Source organism: Panthera uncia (genome assembly GCF_023721935.1).
Source record: "Panthera uncia isolate 11264 chromosome C1 unlocalized genomic scaffold, Puncia_PCG_1.0 HiC_scaffold_3, whole genome shotgun sequence".
Lineage (NCBI taxonomy): Eukaryota > Metazoa > Chordata > Mammalia > Carnivora > Felidae > Panthera > Panthera uncia.
The window spans coordinates 30,400,112-30,422,428 of record NW_026057584.1 but is presented as its reverse complement, the minus strand read 5'-3'; the positions used below and the strand labels follow the sequence as shown (position 1 = coordinate 30,422,428).

Below are 22,317 nucleotides of genomic sequence, written 5' to 3'. Positions count from 1 at the left end.
GTGACAGCCACCTTGAGAACCCTTTGCTCTCCAGGTGGACGGTATGGAAAGTCTGCCACTCCACAAACAAGAAAATATCCACGTTAGTTTCCTCATCAGCCGCATAACCTTTCGTCCGGCCTCACCTCAGGCAGAACAGTTTCAGCCTTCTCTGCCAGCTCCCCAGGAAGATCAGTTATGTTCTGGTACCATGGCCCCCTTGCGGTTTGGTCTGTGGCACCATTTCTAGCAACACTCCTGCATACTGAGCACTTGTGCAAGTTTCACCCACTGGCCATTTCTGCGGAATCTGGGAGATCAGTGGTAAATTGCCTGCACTCACACTGTCCCTGAGTCCAGAATTCAATACTCATTGTAATGTTTAAACCTCCTTTAAGAAGGAATTTCTTAATGGTGAATCATAGCAAGCTCCAGGACGGTTTTACTGCATCACAAAGGCCATTTTCCTAGCTGCTGCCTATTCTTATTCACACACAGTAAAACAATGCCTATCTAGTGATATGGCTGGAAAATATTATGGCTTTTCCCCCTCCTACAGCAACTCCTAGCTTTTCTGTAAATGGTCCTGCAGAAGCGAGACATGGTGTAAAACTTCCAAATTGGTTTCCTGACCATTTCAAGGAGGCTGCAAAATGTAGTAAGAAAGCTGGCTTCCTAGTTGCCCATCAGTGTAACTTCAGTAGGGCTGAGCTGAAAGGCCCCAGAAATTCAGAGGGTTGAGTTTTTGGTTTTCTTGTTTACATTAAAGATGTAAAAAATAATTAGAATGTCATGTGAGGGGTTATGTATATGTAGTTACCTATGAATATATAAAAATCTTATTTTCTCTGCCAAGCTGCATTATTATAGTTATTTAGAATGAAAAGTGAAGTTCCTGCCACAGACATAGATACACTGGTTGCATGACTTTATTAATTCCTATACCGAGGTCTTCAGTGTGGATGATAATCTAATAACAGAATCATATTTATAATATAGTAGAAAATTCTCACTATGGGTTTACAACGGTATGCATGAGACCGCAGCATTATTGAATGCTTGTTCTTTCTCATATCAAACTGATATTCACTGTCCCTTTTGGTGACAGCTTAATTTGAATGAGAATTTCAAAAAGGGCCTGACTGGCTCCCTGGCCCCCTTCCCTTCCCAGACTCTCCCCTCCCCCTCCTTGACTGCCTCCCTCCCACCTTTACCCCTGCAAATACGATTACTTGGGTTCCTATAGGTTTATGATCTGTGCCCAGTCCTGGGAGAGTATAGGAAAATCCGTGAGATCCTTTTTCAAAAGTGTTCTTCGAATCAAGCCAGCCCTACTCTGATCTTTATGACCTCCTGTTTCTCAGGGACTGGGACTTCACCTCCTCCTGAGTATCAGATTTCCATTGAGGCTGATACCTCCGGAACCCCTAGAACCTTAGCGATACAGTTCCTATTGGAATTCCCTGACCTGGATTGGTCACCCATTTCAGTTTCACCCCAAATCCTATCAATTTGCCATCTTATCATGGACAATCTTGAACACAGATTCTATTTCAGTTTGGTCTCATCTCTCCTTTCCTCTCAGAGCCATTTTTTTTTTTTTTTAATCTCTGCCCCACTGTGTTTCCTAGCTACACCTGAGTGCTGGTTGTAGGCTCATGGGCATGTGCTTCTACACCCTTATGCAACTCTCACGGTCTGTCCCATTCAAACGCTATCCTTGTATCTGGCGGTGACACAATCTTGACTTCAAAGCTAGAAGTGGTAGTGGATACACACTTCTTTCCGATATTGCAAGGTGGAGTTCTAGAAAAAGTACTTGATTTTTTGGCCTCCTTTCCTTAACTGTTGGTAAGTGTGTGTGCCCAGACATGTGCCAGTCAGAAAGCCTGTAGAATCCTACAGGCTTCTCTACCTTAAGAGTGATTCTCCAATTTGATAGCAAGCTCAACTCTGATGTCAACCTGCTCGTCTCTGGGTTACAGCGCTTACTGCCTAGTCATATTTCCATTGTCAACTAGGAAACAAGCTGGACAGATGCCACATCCCATGTGACTACCTTTTTAATTCTGGTAAGAAAATAAATGTAAGATACTCAGTTAATCAACATGGAAAAGTTTCCAACTTACAAAAACACCACTGAACTTCTGCTTATTGCTTTATCGTTAATGATCATCGTATTTTTGTCTAGCTTAAAATTCCTGAGGTATGCAACACCCAAAGTGCAACTGTGCTACCTTTATTTGCTACTGTTTGGAAATAGCATCTGGGCATGGTGTGGACTGAGGGAGACCAATCTTCATCCATAATAAGTAGTGATTGAAAAATAATCATACGTGTTCCTGGAACTCATATGTCCACATCTCTTTCCAGGTAAATTCTGGTCAGGGACACAAGTGGCCACTGAGACTCCCGTTTAGCTTTCAATATGAAAGATCTGCAGCTATAAATAAAACAGCACAAGTGTAGAACCATCATCAGACATGCAAGTGTAACTGTAATGAAAGTTACCTTGAACAAATCAGCTCCCAGGATGGCATTCATTTCTTATTGATAAATATGCTTAATACAATGAAGTGCAGCTTCTAGAAAGATAATGGAGCAGATAATTAAAACAATCTACTCGGAAACATAAACACACACATACACTCGTATGCACACACTGCAAGGAGACAAGGAACACGGTTAGCACAAATCCTGTCAGTACATCCTACCATCTTTCTCTGGAAGACTCTCTGGCCTCTGACAGGAAAAAGATAGAAAGACATTTTGACTACAGTAAAGCTTTTGATTCTGTAGTATGTGACCAAAATCAGTGAAGGAGAAAGAGCCGAACTTTTACTTATTTCATACAGGTGGACAGTGGTTCAGGGATGCTGGTAAAACCAGTCGTTAATGGTTCAGCTTCTGTTGGCTCCAGCATACCACGTAGTCTTCTCTGCCATGATAACTGACCAGGGAAGTTAAAGATAGGGCTACTCAGGTCTCTTCTGCCATATAAAAACCTTATGGATGTCAGCCCTTAGACCTCACCTGCCTCTCCTTCAATGTGGAAGGGTGCATGAAAGACATACCCTTTTCACAGTCTATTTCAGCATCCACTTTTACCTCCTTCTTCTAGCATCCCATAATGCTGTTCCTGTAGAGGGGATATACCTGATAAAGGCTTGTTGAATTCTGCGCCATTTTCTCTAGGTGTCTCTCAGGAAAAGGAGGAGGATCGAGATACTTCCTCTGTAAGCATCTCAGAATAACAAAGAAGTTTCCATGGATATGCAGTCTAGTTCCCTTCACTGTAAAGCATGGGCTTCATCTCACTGCCTTTTGCAAGTAGCCATTGACTGCATGATGCAGTCAGAGCTGGGTTGTTTGCTTTTGAAGAGGAATTCCTCGTGGTCCACAGGACACAGAGATTCTTACTTGGTCAGAGTCCCTCATTAACAGCCAGCTATAATCACCAACGAGTGGTCTACACGAGTGAGCTAGAAGATGGCTTACATAAGTAGTCCCATTAGCCTGCAGGATGATGCCATATGTTAGTAGTATATGCCCACATTTTGTATGTCTACACTGCCACAATAATCTCCTTTGCAAAGTCTTCCCCAGCTGCTCTAGCCACATCACCCTTCTTCTGTCAGTGCTTCTCTACTACGTCTTGTTTCTACCAGGAAGTAAAACTTAATCACATCCTACCTGGTGTAGGATCACACAAGTTAGTTGAGAGCTTGTGCATGTGTTAGCCCTACATTGTACCCATCCTGAGGGCTTTGCTGCCCTTAGACAAATGCTTGCCAAATTGAATTCTTGATGGCTCAAACGGGTAAAATGAGGCAGAGTAATCTCATAATCTCTAAAGCTGTCAAACCTTTTCATAGCTGTGTTCTCATCTCCAGTGTCTTCTCTCTGTGTCAGAGATGACACAAACGTAAATATTCAACAAATTAATGTAATGAGGAATGCCAGCTAGTGGGTCACTGCCACGTTTTCCTTTGCGATAAAAGTTAATTTGGTTAGTGTCTTTCACAATGCTCCAAGTACCTACCTGACGTGCAGGCAATTACACCTATAGGGTGAGCACCTCATTCAAGTCTTTTTATAGATTAAATCAATGTATGTTCATGGATTTTGAAATAATAGATCTGGATATGGTGGCATGACCCCACTTGAGTGTTAAAAAAAATTAACTTCTAACATATTTTAATGCAAATGTTACCTTTGTAAGTGGATGACCTGAAAAGAAAGTGTTTCCATAGTAACCTAAGGGAACACATAACCTGTTTGTGATAACTTCTGCATGAAGAGAGCCAGGCATGGATTGGGGATATGCTTTGATGTCTGCTAGAAAAAAAAAAAAATCGCTGACAGCATTGTGTGAGTGAATGGTTGGAAGATTTCACTTTATTTGTAGTTAATTTAGAAAATAAACTTTCATAATGAACTGCTGAAATACACACTTGAAACAACCAGATGATCCATCAGGATATTTTTTTAAATGTAATTTGTCGCAAGTGACAACCGAGGCATCAGTTTAAGAGAAATAGATTAGGGATGAGTTCTTCCTATAGGTCTTTCCCATTTTGTGCATTTCTTTTTATCTCTACCCCGTGTTCTTCTCAAGGAATCACTGAGGTCTTTCAAAGCTCTTAGATTTCTTTTTTTTTTCTTTTTCTCCTTTTTTTTTTTTTTTTAACTCAGAACATGTCATGAAGAAGTTGCCCTTCTGGAATTGAGAGTCTATATTGTACGGATATCACCAAAAAAGGAATAGATTGATTAGCCTTCACTTTCTCTACTGATGTGGCTATTTGAGTTGGTGGCTTTTTAGAGGTACCATTAGCGAGAAATGAGTTTGACATCCACAAGCCCTATATGGTTACTTTCCCCCTCTTCTTACAGATGTAGCATCTAGTAAAAGAAAAGCTTGTCTACAAGAGTTTTTTTTTTTCTTTCCTTTTTATTATTTTTTCTATAGGGTCATTAGCGTAGGGAACAGATGCATACAGTTTTAAGGAGTATTTCTTTGAAGCACCATTTGAGGCTCAGCCCGCTGACAGGTCTGTGCCCATGGGCTCTGGTGTGGACTCAGGGCAGGGGCGCTGGCTCCAATTACCCATCTGGTATCCATCTGGTAGCACGAATGAAAGATAATACCAGATCACGGAGAGGCTACGCCAACTGCCAACTTGGTATCAGCAGGCAAAGAAGGTGCCACCCAACAGCGCTGTGAAGAATACGAAACGCTGTCCGTAGGGTATGCACGTTTCCAGCGCAAGATGCAAAAGAATGGCATGCAAGAACATATGGGAAGAAATTGCTGCACACATCTAGCCTTACAGCTGCAACTTGTTAAATATTAAACCCAGTTCTCTGCAGCACCGAAGTTGCTAGTGGAGTTTGGGAGAAAAGATATTATCCTAATACGTTCGAGACTTGTGTCTTGCTACTCACACCCACCCACAAGAGGGTTAACGGGATTTGAGGACTTTTGGCTGAGGAGTAGCTACCAGCATCATAAGGGCAGATTTACTTTACATGTAATGCCGCTCTGTAGTAGGTTGTTCGGTTGTAGTAAAATAAGGATTTCGTGGTTGCTGTAGTTGAGAGGTTGTATCAGTTTATTACTTCCTCCTTTTTTTTACTTCCCCCCTTTCTGTTTTGTCTGCTTCCTTGCAGAATGCAGAGTGCTCTGGTTAGTGCAATGGCTAAGACTGAGACTCTGTTAATAATCCGCCGGGGATTTGCCATCTTCATACAGCATCCCTCTCCTCTGAGGAGCTCCAAATGCAAGCACCAGTTCAAACTGGCAAGGGCATGCTTGCTTATGAGGTTGCCCATCTGTGGGAGCCTTTTCCATTTATTTCCTCCTCTTGCTCAGCAGTCTGGTCCCTGGCCTGTCTCTGCATTCATGAATGCTGGAAACGACCAAATAAAGTGAGATATTAGAGTGAGAATTTAGCAGCATTGTGATCACCTAAACAACAATACGCTCTCACGGGGTCTTTTCCATGCATTAAATGAGCTGTCCTCATAGTAACGTCTCGTTGATGTACATATGGTACTTTATATACTGCCATGCATTTTGAAAGACATTATCCTCATTGCATTCATTACATCTAGGCAGTTCAATGAAGACAGGAACCCATTTTTACAGAAGAGAAAACTGAGGCTCAGAAAACGTACATGATTGCTGACAATCACATCATTAGCTTTGAGCCCAGATCATGTGACACCCCCCCCCTTGGAAAGTCTTCCACCAGATTTAGGTAATGGGTTTTTTTGTCTGTATGTTTGTTTCTGTTTTAATCTCTGAACTTCTCTTTCCTTCTCACAAAGGGAAACATTTAACTACTTAAGCATTATTGCAGTTTCCCAAAGAATGAGAGCTAGAGTCACGGTAAACATTCATGGTGGACAAGAACTCCCTGCCCTGTAGGTGGCTAGAGGGCTGGAAGCTAAGATGACTTCCTTTTTTGCATAATCACCAACAGAATGTCTCACATAGTTCCACTGAGAGACAAAGCAAAGAAAAAATATCTTCCCAGTTGGCCACACAGAGATCCATGCTGGATGAAGTGGGGAAGAAAAAAAGGCTGTAATTCAGAGGCACGAGTCACCTGGAGAAGAACTGTTGTAAAGTAATTATATTGCACAGGATCCCGAACGAAGTGCCAGGAGGGAGGTGGGTGAGGGATGAGATGTCGAAGTAGAAGGTTGTGACCCAAAGGTGAGATTTCAGTATTGATGTTGACTATGACCTGCAAAAAAAAATTTATGGGAAAGCCAAAATGAACTTCAACCTGATTCCATGTGTAAGATTGCATAAATTGCAAATTCAGTGCAAGAAGATACAATATTCTAAATTCCCTTGCTTTTCTTTTTCCAACTTATGGGACTTGAGTTCTTTTGCCATAATTTATACTAATTAGTCTTTCCACTTAAATCAAAAGGGGAACTGCAAATGTAGCCGTCCCCTGTCTGCTCCTCATTAGAGACAGTTAGGAATTAGAAGAACAAAAACACGTCATAGAAAAGATAAGAAAAGCCACCCAGAGAGAGAAACGTGAAGCAGGAAATGATCTTATTGAACCAGACAAAGAGAAACTGATAGCCTTCAAGATCCATCCCTTGTCCAACTGAGGTCTGAGCAGGGTCTGTAGTAACACCGCCTGGTCATGCCAACCTCCCCTGCGGTATCCTCATCTGCGTTTTTCATATCTCCTGTCATATTGCATTTATTAAGAAATGTTCTCGCTCTCTAAATCCAATTCATTAGTTTCCCTCCATGGATAAGAGGTATGGCATTACTGATGAGAGAAAAATAAGTCCTAAGCTAATCAGCCTTGGTAAATTCCAGTCTTGCACAATATTATCATAGAAGCTTTCTCCCAGAATTCAAACAGGGTACAAAGACACAGAGAGGGACCAGCCGGGTATGAGATGTCCTAACACCACTCTTGGAGCCCTGCTGTTTATATCACTTTATCCTTTCCCAAAGGGGGAAGGAGGAGATCAGGGAGCATTTAATTGCCTTATAAACTGATTGACAAATCGGTGATCTGATGCATATGGATGATCTTTTTAGTGAAATGGCTCAGAAGCTGCTAACAGAGATCATCAGGAGCCATGATTTGCACACCCTCCACGGGGTTATTATGGAGTAGCGGAAGGATGGGTTGATTATTATCTTTCCTTCTTTCTGTTTTTTTTTTCTTGAATGTTTTCTTCACCTCCAGGGAAATGCATTCTAGCAGCGTGAGCACCACTATTAATCAACACTTGTAGCAATAATCAGTGAGTGAAAAATGGTGACCAGAATCTGTGAATGCACTGACATAACTGTCTTCTGAGTTTTCCTTTGTGATCATGCCTTGGCATTCGAACATGGATAATTTATACAAAATTAATGTTGGCACCTTCTGAGGTGCAAAGATTTATAGAAGCAGTGCTTACTTCTTCATCCATTAAAAAAGAAAGAGAAATCGTTTCTGGTCATGATGAATAATATTTTAGAGCCTTTAAAAATATACTCGCGATCTTCATGTTTCTTTGTGTTGTGTTCAGCCAGCCTTCACTTTGGAGCATGGGTGTTATGAGAGGCGAAGCTGTTGTTAAGTTCTTGCTTCCGGTTTTCCCAGAACTTTCCCCAGGAGGGGGTGTGAAAAATAATCAAGAATTCAAAAATACCTCAGGTCCCAACATCCTTCTGAGAGCTGTCTGGTGCTGTTGAAATGCAGGGGGGTGGGGAAAGGCTGAGTTACTCCGGTGGCAAAATGCTGTTGCTAGCCACACCTGGGAGAGGAGCTGTGGAAATAAAGTGACTTGGGGCCGGTGAGGACACTATGCACAAGGGAGGCCATTTTAAAATATGGTTGCCACTTTCACTCGACCAAGCAGCCTTTCAATTCTTACCATCCCCTGATCAGCAAGATAAATCCTGGCGTGTCAACACTTTGAGAATTTCTCTGAAATTTCACTGACTTGGAATGGGCTTGCCTGGAGCCCAAAGAAGGTCACAAAGCCGCAGGACCACATCCTAAAGAGTGATTGATAGACCAGGACTCATAGGAGCATATGACACCAGCCCCTTGTCTGAGGATCGCTCCTGTCATTAAAATCAATGCAACTTAATTAAAGCAAATTACAGATAGATATGTCTATAAATAAGATATTAAAGTGTGCTGCTGAATATGATAATTGCTGCATATTTAGCAATCAGTGTGTGTGTTCTGCTTTTGCCAGGAGGAATTCCTTTCAGTGGAATCAATGGAGCTTTATTAAAAACCATCCAAATTAGAGGGAGAAACGATGAGTGTTATAATAACACAAAATCACTGTTTCAACTTTCATTGCAAAGAAAGGAAAGCAAAATATGTCCATCCCTCTTTTTTCATGCAAGGAAAATATTAGACATATTCTCTTTAAGATGTGGATATTTTGAATTTATACATTTTAATTTTTGTATTCTCTTCTCCCAAAGGAAGGCGGAGGGAAAGTAACAATCATAAATAAAACAATTCGGCAGTGAAACTGAAGTGTGAGGAACACGCCAGTGCCTGGATATACTGTTTTCTTCTTTGATGACAGAAGACAAATAAATGAAGGCATACTCTAAACAGAGCTTTAAGTGGCTTATTTTATTCTCCTGGTCACTAGATCCTTGTGCGTGAAATTTTTTGTAGGTTAATTCGAAGTACTAAATGTTGGAAATAAACACCCATTTTCATCACCTTCCTTCCTTCTCTCACTGCTTTACCCCTGTCACCTTTTATCACATATAAGAATTAAGCTTATGGCCGAGAGACTTCTTTTTTCAGGTTAATTTTAAAATAAACATTTTAAAAAAATCATTCATCACCTAATTTAAAAGTCAATACCAAAATGTAACAGTTAACTAAATCACTCCCACGTGACTAGAATCATTCTCGAATTTAAGAAAATAAATACCAAAATTACAAGAAGACAAAGATTTCAATGAAGAATGTTCTAAGAGATGAAAAAAAGGAAGCACTGGACAACCAGCCACTTCTAACAGACATTTAAAAGGCATTTAATTGTTTTTCTAGTTTTTATTTAAATTCTAGTTTATTAACATAGTGCAATATTAGTTTCAGGTGTAGAATTTAGTGATTCATCACTTACCTGTAACACCCGGTGCTCACCACATCAAGTGCCCTCCTTAATGCCCATCACCCCTACCTACCTCCCCTCCAGCAACCTTCAGGCTGTTCCCTATAGTTAAGAGTCTGTTTTCTGGTTTTCCTCTTTTTTTTTCCCCTATGTTCATCTGTTTTGTTTCTTAAATTTCACAGATAAGTGAAGTCATATGGCATTTGTCTTTCTCTGACTGACTTATTTCGCTTAGCATAATATACTCTAGTTCCATCCACATTGTTGCAAATGGCAAGATTTCATTCTTTCTATGGCTGAGTAATATTCCATTGGGTGTGTGTGTGTGTGTGTGTGTGTATCACATCTTCTTTATTCATTCAACCATTGATGGACATTTGGACTCTTTCCATTATTTGGCTATTGTTGACAATGCTGCTGTAAGCATAAAAAAAAATAAAATAAAAGGCATTTAAGAAGACTTATTACATTGGGCCACTCTGTGCATTTATTACTTGTCTCTGGAAAGAGAAGACAGAAAGAAAAAATGGGTAAAAAAGGAAAGTAACAAGAGAAGAAATGAATGTTTAGAAAAGCGATTTTTAACTATTTCACTTAAGCAAATGTTGATTTATTGAATGTCTTCCAAGCACTGGTGTAGGCGATGAGGAGAGTAAAAAAATTCCTGTGCTCATGAAACTTATGTTTTTGAGGAGAGACAGACAATAAATAAGTGAAGAGTAAATATCAGGCCATGATCATTTCCTCAAAGAAATATAAAGCTATGCTAAGGGGCTAGAACGTGTCGCTGGGCCAAATGTGCTGCGTTATATATGGTGGTTGGGGAGAGCTTCTCTGCAGAGGAGGCATTTAAGCAGAGACACAAACATAGTGAGGAACGAAAGCATGTGGATATTGGGAGCATGTTCCAGGGAAGTGTGAGTAGGAAGGCCATGAGCAGCGTGCTGGGCAAGTTAGAGGGGCAGTGAGGAAGGAGTGTGGCTAAAGCAGTAAGAGTAAGTCAGACCAGGAGGGAACAAACCAGAGAGGTGACTAGTTCAAAACTGTATACATCTTTTGGAGCAAACTTGTTAAGTCCACTACTTAACCATCCTCCCCGATGGTTGTTATTTCTAATTTTCTAAGATGTATATACAATGCATAATACTCTTGCTTAGGAAAGAGTAGAAAGGGTTGGCAATGGGTATAGTTTGCTTTGTTCTTTTTAAGGCCCGACTGAGGCAAATGATTTTCAGGAGAGATGACCTATGATTTCATTCCAGACTATCTATGCCAGAGGCCATTCTACAGACAAATTGGTTCCTAATTATGACACATGGGTTTGCCACTCCGTGGAGGGTGTGTGCTGGTGAGAATGGAGCTCTGCCATGTGTATTTCCTGTCTCCAGGCCCAATATGCAGACACATCACCCCCACAATCAAATGTGCTGTGCTTCCTTCTGAGGTTACCACAGGCACTACCGATGACTGCAGCCACCTCCAAATTCTGCAGGTGATGGAAAAAGGAAGTAGTCACAGCCACTGAGCATGTACATCACGGGTATCTAATCCCTGCCTTTTCCTTAACACATGCTCCATCCTTGTGTAACTGTCCTGCAGAGCAGTTCCCTATCCACAGGTAGAGAGAAGAGCAGAGTCACGGTCCTGAGACTCGTAACTGGGAAGTCTTACTGCCTACAGATGTTATGGGAAAATTCGAAACTAACCTATCCTTTGAACCACACTGAAATACCACCTCACACAGGTCAGAGTGGCTAAAACCAACAACTAGGGGAACAACAGATGCTGGCGAGGCTGTGGAGAAACGGGAACCCTCTTGCACTGTTGGTGGGAAAGCAAACTGGTGTAGCCGCTCTGCAAAACAGAGTGGAGGTTCCTCAAAAAATTAAAAATAGAACTATCCTACAACCCAGCAATAGCACTACTAGGAATTTATCCAAAGGATACAGGAGTGCTGATTCATAGGGGCACATGTACCCCAAAGTTTATAGCAGCACTTTCAACAATAGCCAAATTATGGAAAGAGCCTAAATGTCCATCAACTGATGGATGGATAAAGAAGATGTGGTTTATATATACAATGGAATACTACTTGGCAATGAGAAAGCATGAAATCATGCCATTTGCAGCAACATGCATGGACCTGGAGGGTATTATGCTGAGTGAAATAAGTCAGACAGAGAAAGACAGATATATGTTTTCACTCGTATGTGAAACTTGAGAAACTTAACAGAAGACCATGGGGGAAGGGAAGGGGAAAAAAATAGTTCAAACAGACAGGGAGGGAGGCGAATCATAAGAGACACTTAAATACAGAGACCAAACTGAGGGCTTATGGGGGAGGGGGAGAGAGGGGAAAATGGGTGATGGGCATTGAAGAGCACACTTGTTGGGATGAGCACTGGGTGTTGTATGTAAGCGATGAATCACAGGGATCTACCCCCAAAACCAAGAGCACACTGTATACACTGTGTGTTAGCCAACTTGACAATAAATTATATTTTTTTAAAAAAAGAAGATCCTTTGAGATATGCACTAACAGTAGTTTGCAACTCTGTTATTGGATACACAAAGGATGGCCAGTGTGGTTCATTGTAACTTGTGAGTATTCTGTTCAAACTGAATACTAGCATTCTGGTCATACAGTAATACTTCCACTGGGATATGTGTAGCATAAAGAGAAATACATTTGCTTTAGAAGTCTCTGAAAATACTGATATAGGACCTGATTTAATGGGCCTCTTTAATTCATGGTTATTTAAAAGAAAAAGAGACTGAAGACAGTATCCAGTGAAAGGTTTCCCACCCCTAGAGCTAGGTGAGTTCACTCCACCATCCCTCTAATTTCCTCTTTTGTACAAGGTAGTTCTGCCCACACTGCTGCTCTGCTGTAACTCCTCAAGCAACAGTCAAGCTCCCATGTTTTAAGGATCCCTGATTTCCATGACTCATAGAAATCAGCCATTAGAAACACATTACAGTGTTGGGTCATTTTTCCCTGGGGCCTTTGCCATTGTAAACATGCCCAATGACACTATATTGTGTTCAACTACAAGGGTAGGTTGAGAAGCGATCAGGTGAGTCTAATAAAAACCTGGCTGCAAGCCTAACGAAAATTGGAGTGGACCTAAAAAACTTTAATAAGATTGTTCTCTTTCTTGTAGTTTCTTGCAGTTTGATTTTCATGACTATCTGGGCAATTGGGGACTTTTAGAGGTATTTACTATGGACAGGTACTGAATTCTCATTGAGTGAGAATGGCAAGGTGGAACAAGTGTGGTGCCTGTTAACTGAGTTCTGCGCCATTGAAAATGTTGCATGCTGAACTGAATTTTAATTTTTAAAAAAAAATGACTTGGTTAACTTTCAAACCACATGCTCCCATGTTTCCAGGAATGGCGTGAAAAGTGTTCCATGTCTATTCTTTCCAAAGCATTGAGTTCTCATGCTCCCATTTACAGTTTGCTGCTCTTTGAGTTATGGTGTCTGGTCTCTGTTCCTAAGGGCAGGTGAGTTTACTCATTCTTTGTTTGGATGAGTTGCTCCCAGTGGATGACCCTCAAATTGAAAATGATGTTTCCCCTGTGAACTCCCCAAGTTTAAATTCCGTGTTCCTCATACATTCAGTAACTCATTTGTGGATTGCTAGCATAATTTATTTAGTTTTGCTGTCTGCAAAGTAAAAGTGAGTTTCTTATAGCCCTTGGGGAAGATGCTCAAAGAGACCCAGTCCCTAGACTATGTTGGACCAGTTGACGGAATCAGGAGATGAAACTCGACTTCCTTCCAAGTGACTTGGATTAGTACTGGTGTTATTTTCCATACCAAAGTCCAATTATATGATGGAGGATTTTTAGTAATTGGGCCCTTTGGATTTTAAATCCTCTCAGGTCAGTGCCCCTGAGGATAGCCTTCAGTAGGAAGGACTCTGGGGCTTAGCACAGAAGGCAAATCTGATTTATAGATGGACATGGCATTATGTCTGTCACAAACACATTATGAATGGGCGTTATACATTTTCTAATGTACAGATCAACCCCGCCCCCTTGGGAAATTATCCATCATCCTAATGGATTACACCGTAGTAAGTTCCTTGTAAAATTCATCCTAAATTTTCACTTTCTTAATTTCATTACATTGAGAAGCAGAGATCCCTGTTTATCCTTTGTCTACATCTGAGGATGTTAGAAGAATTAGACTAAAGTTTATAAATCACCTCACAGCTCCCCAACTGAGCCCATGGAAATGGTAACAAGCAGTCATCGATAATAAATAGGTGCTGATTTCTGCTCAACATTCATACTGTAGTGGGGCACAATGAATACTCCCTCAAATAAGTAGATATTTTTCTTTTTAAATATGGGAGGTCACCTAAATGGCACTCAACTAGCATTTCCATTGCTTAGCTGCCAAAGTTGGGACTTTGTTTCTTTGCCTAGAAAGAATCATATTGGGTGTTGGTTTCTGTTTTGTTTCTTTTTCTTTCTCCTGTCTGCTGACCTCCTGCTACATGAGGCTTCCCTTCAGACTCTGAATCTTTGCTTCTCCGGAAGAAATGCATCTGGGGTCTCCCACCACAGCGTGGCTCTAAATCTGGGATTGCACTCATTTAGGAAAAGTCATCAAAAGACTGTGGTAGGACTTCTCACAGAGTGGCTGAGGTCAGCAGGTGAAAGCAGACTCACTTCCTACCTGTGCACAGAGCCCCTTCTGCCCTGGGAGGGGACCCAGCTGTTATTCTCTCCCTACTCAGTCAGTCAGAGTCACACACGAGGTCCCTGGTATTTATGTGTGATCGCAAACAGTTTAATAATGTTGTGAGAAAATGCACACTTCACATCTGTACTGTTGAATGGCTGAATCGCAATGAAGATTGTGTCTTGTCCGCCCTCCATGCTGTAGAATTAATGTTCTCCATGAATCGGAGCGCTATATTGAGTTGTGAATAGCCTCTTGAGGTAGGCCAGCTAGGTTAATTCAAGTTTGTTTTCTTTGGGTACTTCAGGATTATGTGTCTCTCTGTTCGACTATGTTCCATCTCACCTTCAAGATGATTTTTTTTCATTTAAATGATTCGCTCTTTTAATCATTCAGCATTTATTGAGCATGAGATATGTGCTGGACAGCAAGCGTTAATACATATTATTATACAAGATCATTATAAGATAACACTCTAATTATTTAAAGGCTATATTTTAGGCTCTCAGAAAATAGGAAGTGAATAACTCTGTCTGGAGAGTTTCCCAGGGTGGTGACGGGAAGGGCAAAGGAAGGGCTGAGCCAGGATAAGAAAGTGTGCAAGTGCATGGGGGTCAGGGAAGGACCAGTGGTTGGGAAGGTGCCTACAGGGTACGCAGGGTGAAAGAAAATGGGGCTGCAAAGGTGAGGAGAAGAAGAATGACAATGATGATGACGACAGTAGACTGTGGATTTGGGTGACATGTTCGGTAATTTAAACTTTATTCTAGTCATTGAGTGGTTTCTATGAACAGCATTAAGAAGACTGTGTACGTATGTGTATGTGTCTGCATAAATCCATATTTATATACATACATCACACATATATACGCATACATACACACAGAGACATATGCATACATCTATCATCTGATAAATATGTCACATCATTCCATCCACTCATCCTGTGTATAAAAAGCTCAGAAAATAGAGTCTTACAAGAGAAAGTAAGAATTCTCTTTCTCTCTCCCTCTCTTTTTCTTTCTCTCTTCTCTCACTCTCTCTCTCTTTCTCTTCGTCTCTCTCCCTCCCCAACCCCCTTCTTTTTTCCTTTCATCACTCTCTCTCCCAGGACTGTTTTTGGAATAGTATCACTGAAGAAGCTTCCATGGGCTTAGCCAGGGCTGGTCAGAGGTTCACAGAAATAAAAGCTAAAGGTCAGGGAAAAAATTCTCTCCAGGTGTTTTCCTTACCAAAAGAAAGATCCGATTCAGATGTAACTCCAGCAACATTAGCAACAACTAAGATTTATTGAACATATAAGGACACTGTGGATGTATGATACCTACTGGGTAATTTGCATGCATCGTGCCATTTAATCCTCACAACAATCATTAGTAGGTACTATTATTAACCACATCAGTCATGATAAATGAGGCTAATGAGGTGGCGCAAGGTTACGCGGTGGGTAGGTGATGAGATTCAAGCACAGCCAGTCTGGTTTGGAGTAGGTGCTCGCCCTGTGTGCAGGCCAGAGACCACGCCTCTCAGTATCCAACTAGAAACTCCTCCCACAAGTCAGTTTCCAGTTAGAACGGAGGGACCTGGGACCGGGCGCGCTGTCTTAACAAGGAATGTACAACACCTGCCCTTTTCCTGGTCAGGGTAGTGGCACGGATGAGTCAGATGTATGAGAACAGACGTGGGTCATTGCAAAATCCTTTATGAATATAGTATGTGATGACATATAGTTCCTCCTACGTGTATGCAAGATCTAGACAGCACCTTTTAGAGACAGGACAGATAGTCTGAAAATTGGTATTGACCCCTTAGGGGTCAGCCTCCAGAGTAAGCATGTGCACACCCTGCCAGGCGCATGGATGCGTGCCCATGCGTCCAGGCCCCCAAGCCAGCCCTTGCTCCCGGCCCTGTCCTCCCCTACGTCCCCACCAGATTTTTCACCAAGTGGAAGCACAGCTGTTACAATTGATGACCAGCTGTTTGGGATTGTAACAACGGCTATTAAAACCCGTGCACAAGCACTATTTCTGTACTATCTCCTCAGTAACGTAGGTACCCGGCTCGCAAGCTTTGATCGAGATCACTGAACACGGTCTCCAAAAATGAACGCACCCTCTCCCCCAGGCCACTGCACAGAGCAAGTGCTTCCTGCTCGAGTGGCGTCGTGAGATCTCCGCTGGGTGGACTTCACAGAGAAGGCCGAAGGGAGGTTAGATGTGACTCAGGTGAAGTGTTTTCAAAGCTTCTCAGGCAGAGAAGAGGGAGGCTTTGATGTAGACTCCCTATTTGCAAAGCTGCTCATGAACAGAGGGGAGACTCTCGGCACGGGTCTCCTCGTATCCAAACTTTCCTCATTGAAATACCAGTATTCAGCTTAGAGGGTAATTCCGGGAGAGGGTTTCTAGAAGCCGAGCTAACCACTGCCCGCTGCCCCTCCCTGGAATGGGACGGCCGCTGTGCCGTTTCGCCACGCCCCTTTCTTGGCTCATAGAAGAAATGAGCTGATTGTTGTTGCTCTTTGTATATTTGCGTAATTTTATTTTTTTTAATTTTTTTAAAATGTTCATTCTTGAGAGGGAGAGAGCGCGCGCGACAGAGCATGAGCAGAGGAGGGACAAAGAGAGAGGGAGACAGAATATGAAGCAGGTTCCAGGCTTTGAGCTGTCAACACAGAGCCCCACGCAGGGCTCGAACCCATGAACTGCGACATCATGACCTGAGCCGAAGTGCGACGCTTAACCGACTGAGCCATCCAGGTGCCCCTATATTTGCGTCATTTTATAGCCTGAGCAGAGTTCTTGATTTTGCAACATCATAATAAAAAACAGTGTGAATTGGCGGGTTTAGGGGTATGATTTGCAGCTGGTCTACCACTTCCTCTACTGGAAGCTTCAGCTAAAAGTATTATACAATTATCATATTTTACAGGACTCGAGCTGATATTTGCGTCTGCTCATCTTTGGTTGTGGCTTTGTAAAAAATACTCTCTTTTAACATTTTTTTTTTTTTTTTTTTTTGGTAGATGGATTGCCCAATATACTCACTTTATACACTTTTCTCTTCACGGTATAAATTCATATAGTTCAGTGCTATTGAAATCCAAGCACCAAGGTCTAATTGACATAATAACACGATGAGCTATTTGGACAGTTTTTGGAGATTGAAAACAATGACGAAGCAAATGCAACCCAGGGTTATAGTAATATCTCTAACCATCCCCTTTTCACTCATTGCCATTATTTTGATTAAAAGGTCTACAGAAGCCACGGTGGTTGTTCAGGATGCAAAAATTATTGCAGAAACTTCCTCTATTAATGGAAATTATTAGAGGATGGGAATGGTACTCGAACAGCAAGAATGACATTAATTATGCGAAAAGCAATCATATTTGGCAGTTGGCAAGCACACATTATTCTTCAGCACTCTTCCACGGGTTTGTGTCCAGCCAGCATTAGAAACCTAAAAGCTTTTTATTTGGCAAAGTTTTCACAGCACTTGGACTTCCAGCTTCTAGATAAAAGATAATTTGGAAGTAAATGTTGTTGGTGAAATTGAAGAATTCAGTAATGAGCGCTATGTAGATGAATTGATGCCCAATTAAATGATTATATCAAATCCAACTCTCAATGTTGACTTTAAAAAAATCATATTTTAAAGACTTTGAAAGCAATATCCTATATATATATACATCTAATCAGAGGAGCAAAGTTGTATTACCAGCCTGGAAAGGAATGGAGTGTTCTGAATGATCCAATAGTTTGATTAATGGAGAGATACTTAGGACAGGAATTACCTGTATGCTATGAATTAGAAGAGATTGCAATAATGTAGCTTATTTTCACTCCATAGTTCCCTTTCTCTTGTGCAACATTTCTCTGTTTCTCAGGGTTTTCATTTCTCTTTCTCTACACCCCTTTTTCAAGGCTCCCTTCTTCTCTGTTTTCCACCATTTTGATGTTCTCACCACCTTCTACAGAATGTTTTTCTTATCCACTCCTACTTTCACCTTTTCTTGTCCCTTCGCAGCAGTAAATACGACCATTCAGAGCAACATCTGTTGCTTTGCTTTATGCATTCACATAATAAGCATTTATTGAGCACTTGACATGTGCAGGGCACTGACCTAACCACAGGAAGAGTTACCAAAACTTCCAGGAGTGAGCATTTGGGCACAGGCCCAAAAGCGTATGTTCAGCATCCATAAAATACCCACGGGGCTCAAGTCATTGAACATCCGGGGAGGGATGAAGTAAAGCCGGAAAGTTAGGTTGCTACAGGTTACTGAAACTTTTATCTGCTAGTTAATAGAAAATCATTAAATGGGCGTGGGGGGTTGCTTTGGTTTTTCAAACCAAGTTTTGACACAAGAACATCAATTTTCAGAATGTCATTCATTTAATTCTTTTTTTCTCCTCCTCTTGTCGTCATTCATCTTCCTAGAACTTGAACTCGGGCGGCCGATACAATAGTCCGTTGCAAAATAACTTGGTTAATATAAATTTAAAGCTGTTGGGTGTGTGATTTCAGCATTGACAGTGGCATGGGTCTGGTTACTTTGTAATTCCAGTAGGTGGTTCCACATTGAAGAAGCTATTCAGGTCAACGGTAGCTATGCCCAGGGGACCCAGTAATCTATGTTACCATGTAAGGTTCTTCTACTCTACTATTATTTTCAGCTTATAGGAATCTTCCCCCACTCTAAACAATTATATAATTAAGGTTCCTAATGGTTTTGATTTATACACCAGATCCAAGTTTAAATCTAAATTGTTAGGATGTAAGTTTTAAAAATTATTTTTAAGGGAAAGGGAAAACTCAGAACTATGTAAACAAAAGAGCTTGAGAATGGCAGTCTTAATAAGACTTAACCATAGGACAGATGTCATAAAACTTCCTTTGAAAGATTTTGGGGATCTGTGTTGTGCTGCTTACCAGGTCACGTTCAAAGAGATAGCTAGCCATTGTGTTAGCTGATTCTTTCTGTTAAGTGCCACTGAGTAGATGTGTGACACTTCTGCTTTATTGACTCGGTAAATATTAATGAACAAGGTGATAAGCCAGGCCTTGAGAATGTAATGGCTCAGAGAACAGATATTGTCCTAACTCCGATGAAGTTCACCTTGTGTAAACCAAATTAGTAGACTGACACCATGCATGAATATTGGAAAAAAAAAAAAACTGTACGTTATGTAGACTATTATTGTTTCTAAAACAGTATTTTACCAAAAATGACTTTTGGTGTACCAAACGTTAACACACAGGCACCCATCAATGCCTCCAGCTATATGAAATAACTATCGCCAGGTAATTGGAATTCAGTGAGATCGCGATGACCGTGAGCCCATGCAAAATGCCTGAAGATGGTCATCATTTCACATACCCCATCCCACTGCCACCATAAGCTCATGTGAATTTCAAGTCTTATATCTCCGTTCTTTGTTTAGGAAATAGAGCAGCAGTAACTAGAATGATCACTGTCAACATATGAGGTGACATTGGGAGTGAGACTGAGTTCAGATGTTGGCCTTGCCAAAGGTATGAACCTTTGGCATGTTGCTTTAATGTTCTCCAAACTCTACTTTCCTCGTGTGTAAGTGAGGCAGAGACGGAAATGATAGCACTGATTATAGCTCATGATACTGATTGCACAGTATTGCAGAAAGTCATTTCTTTCTACTCATTTATTTCTAGTAATGGGAGTGACTGGAAGCTGGCCACCGAAAAGCTTGAAGTTTTACATATGTTTATGCTGTTTAGTCTGTATAAATGCAAGTGTATTTTAAGTATACTAGGGAGCTGTAGTCAATGAATATCCTTTATAAGGCTTATTAGTTGAAAGAGATAGTATGAACTCATAAGAAATAATGTGAACAAACTTACATCATTTTAAGGTTTGGCATATTTTGAGGGTCAACTGTTTTCTTTTAGAATGAGTAAAGAACACTGACTATCACAGAGTATAATAAAAATAAAACTGCAGAGGCATCATTAACTCACATATTACATCCAAGAAGCAATTCGAAACCAAATTCGATAAATACTGGACACCGGCATCTGGTGATTAATGTAACTAACTGAGACTCCACTAAATTCCGGCTTCCTCCGTTCCCAGAAAATACAGGACAGGTAAACGGCTTTATTAGGGAATGCTTTTCCCCATACCTTTTCATCCTTTTCATCAGAAACTGTCTTCTCTCAAGTGAAAGTTTAGATTTCAGCCAGTGTTGCAATATCTCCATTTATAGGTAGACAGATGGGGAAAGGAAATGAGATGGTATCTGGCTCTTTAATTAAAGATGTAGAGCCAGAGTTTGCTCTTCACGCTCACTGGCAAGACACATATGCACATGTGCACACACATGCACACACAGACACATACAAAGTGCATCTGATGGATGAAGCCAAATTTGTGAAATTGTATCCATAATCATAGTTTCTATGGTAACTGTATCTTAGGCCCAGACACAAACAGAGCTGGGCAGGAGATGTCTGATTTTATTTTCTCTGAAGACAATCAGAAGAGAGATAATTCAGGTTATCAGATGCCATGGCCCCGTGTACAGATGGCTAGTCCTTGGGTCATGCTAGCGTAAGACTTAATGCTGCGATTCCAATAAATGCGTTATACTTTTACAATGTTGCAGATGACTTCGCTATCTTTGTCATTCAGCTTTAAAATAATTATGTACCGACATATAGTTACCATATTAATGAGATGTACGTGGTTAACACAATGTGGAAACTATATGCAAGATAACTTGTATAAATGTGCATAAGTTAGAAGAGATTATAAGGATTTATTTTAACTCCAGTGTTCTACATGGGAGGAAAATATAGAAACAAAATGGTTAAAAGGCTTACCCAAGAGTTATTTTTAAAATATTTTTATTTGCTGTATTTTCTAAACTAGCAGATGTTCTAAACTAGTCTATAAACTGAATACCCAGCTATTTGACAAAATTACTGAAATTAAATTAGAGAAAATAAACACTTCAGAAATAATGGTTTGAAAGAGTGTGCGTACTTCTGCTTCTGCAGATAGCATATTTCTAAATACATATCGCCAACATAATATACTTCACATTGCCAAAGAGAAATCATTTACAACCTATTTTGATTAGTTTCTTTTTGCTTAAATCAAGTATGGTGAGTTTCTCTCCAAACATGTAGCGTTTTAGCAGAGTGTCTTTGTATTAGAAGATGCTCAAAGACAAGTTCATAACTTTTTAGATATTTTCATCATGTTGATTCCTTCAAAAATCTTCCAGCCAGACCTATAGCTAAGTAAGAGGAATGTAATTAAAAAAAAGCTTCTGGAAACTGCTCAAAAATATCTGTCACATTACCAACTTGAAATGAAAGGCGTATTCCCTAAAATGGCATCTAAATTTTTATACTTTGCATCTTAATCTTATGATGGGTCTGGCAGCATGAGACACGTTTTTGTGTAATGAATCTGAGTAAGACATATTGGTAAATGAGGATGTTATGCATAGGTGAGTAAGCTGTATTGCAACTTGGCACAGCCTTTCTATCACAGCAGCTTTTAAACTTCCCCAGGAAAATTGACTTAAGGGACATAAATTACAACACTGGCCAAAATGTGTCCCAACCTGTGGGAACTGGAAAACATGTTAATTTTGAATTGTTTCCGCTTTTTACCATCAGACATTTGCAGAAAATCGTGTGTGATTTATTCTTTTATTTGTAATGAATTGTTAAAAAATGTTTGAAAGGGCATTAAGTCTTCCCCTCTGCCATTAATCTGCAAATGGGAGAAATAGGGGGTTAAATGGCCTCTTTAGTATATTGCTTTATGAAACTGCTGACTCCAGCAACGCCTGGCTAGAAATACATACTAATTTAAGGAACCCTGAATGTAACCAGCAAGCTCCTTGCTTTTGTAGAGAAAAGACTAATAGCTTTATTTTAACAAGGCTCTTAACATCCCAGCCAGCAGCAGGCATTGAGTGAATGAAATTGGGAGAACTCCCATGGACTAAAAGCATCTTA

At 40.7% G+C, this 22,317-nt stretch overlaps 1 protein-coding gene across 3 annotated transcripts in view; it reads left to right on the top strand.

The window, feature by feature from the left end:
* PARD3B (par-3 family cell polarity regulator beta) overlaps window positions 1-22,317 on the top strand; it is a 1,005,179-nt gene that overhangs the window by 917,842 nt on the left and 65,020 nt on the right. The window contains exon 22 of one of the 3 annotated variants that reach the window (XM_049615866.1): window positions 8,957-10,736. The exons of the other annotated variants lie outside the window; for them this stretch is intronic. Within the exon in view, the coding sequence (XP_049471823.1) occupies window positions 8,957-9,004 (48 nt within the window). The 3' untranslated portion in view covers window positions 9,005-10,736. Of the gene's footprint in view, window positions 1-8,956; window positions 10,737-22,317 lie in introns of those variants that run through there. 3 annotated transcript variants of the gene reach the window in all.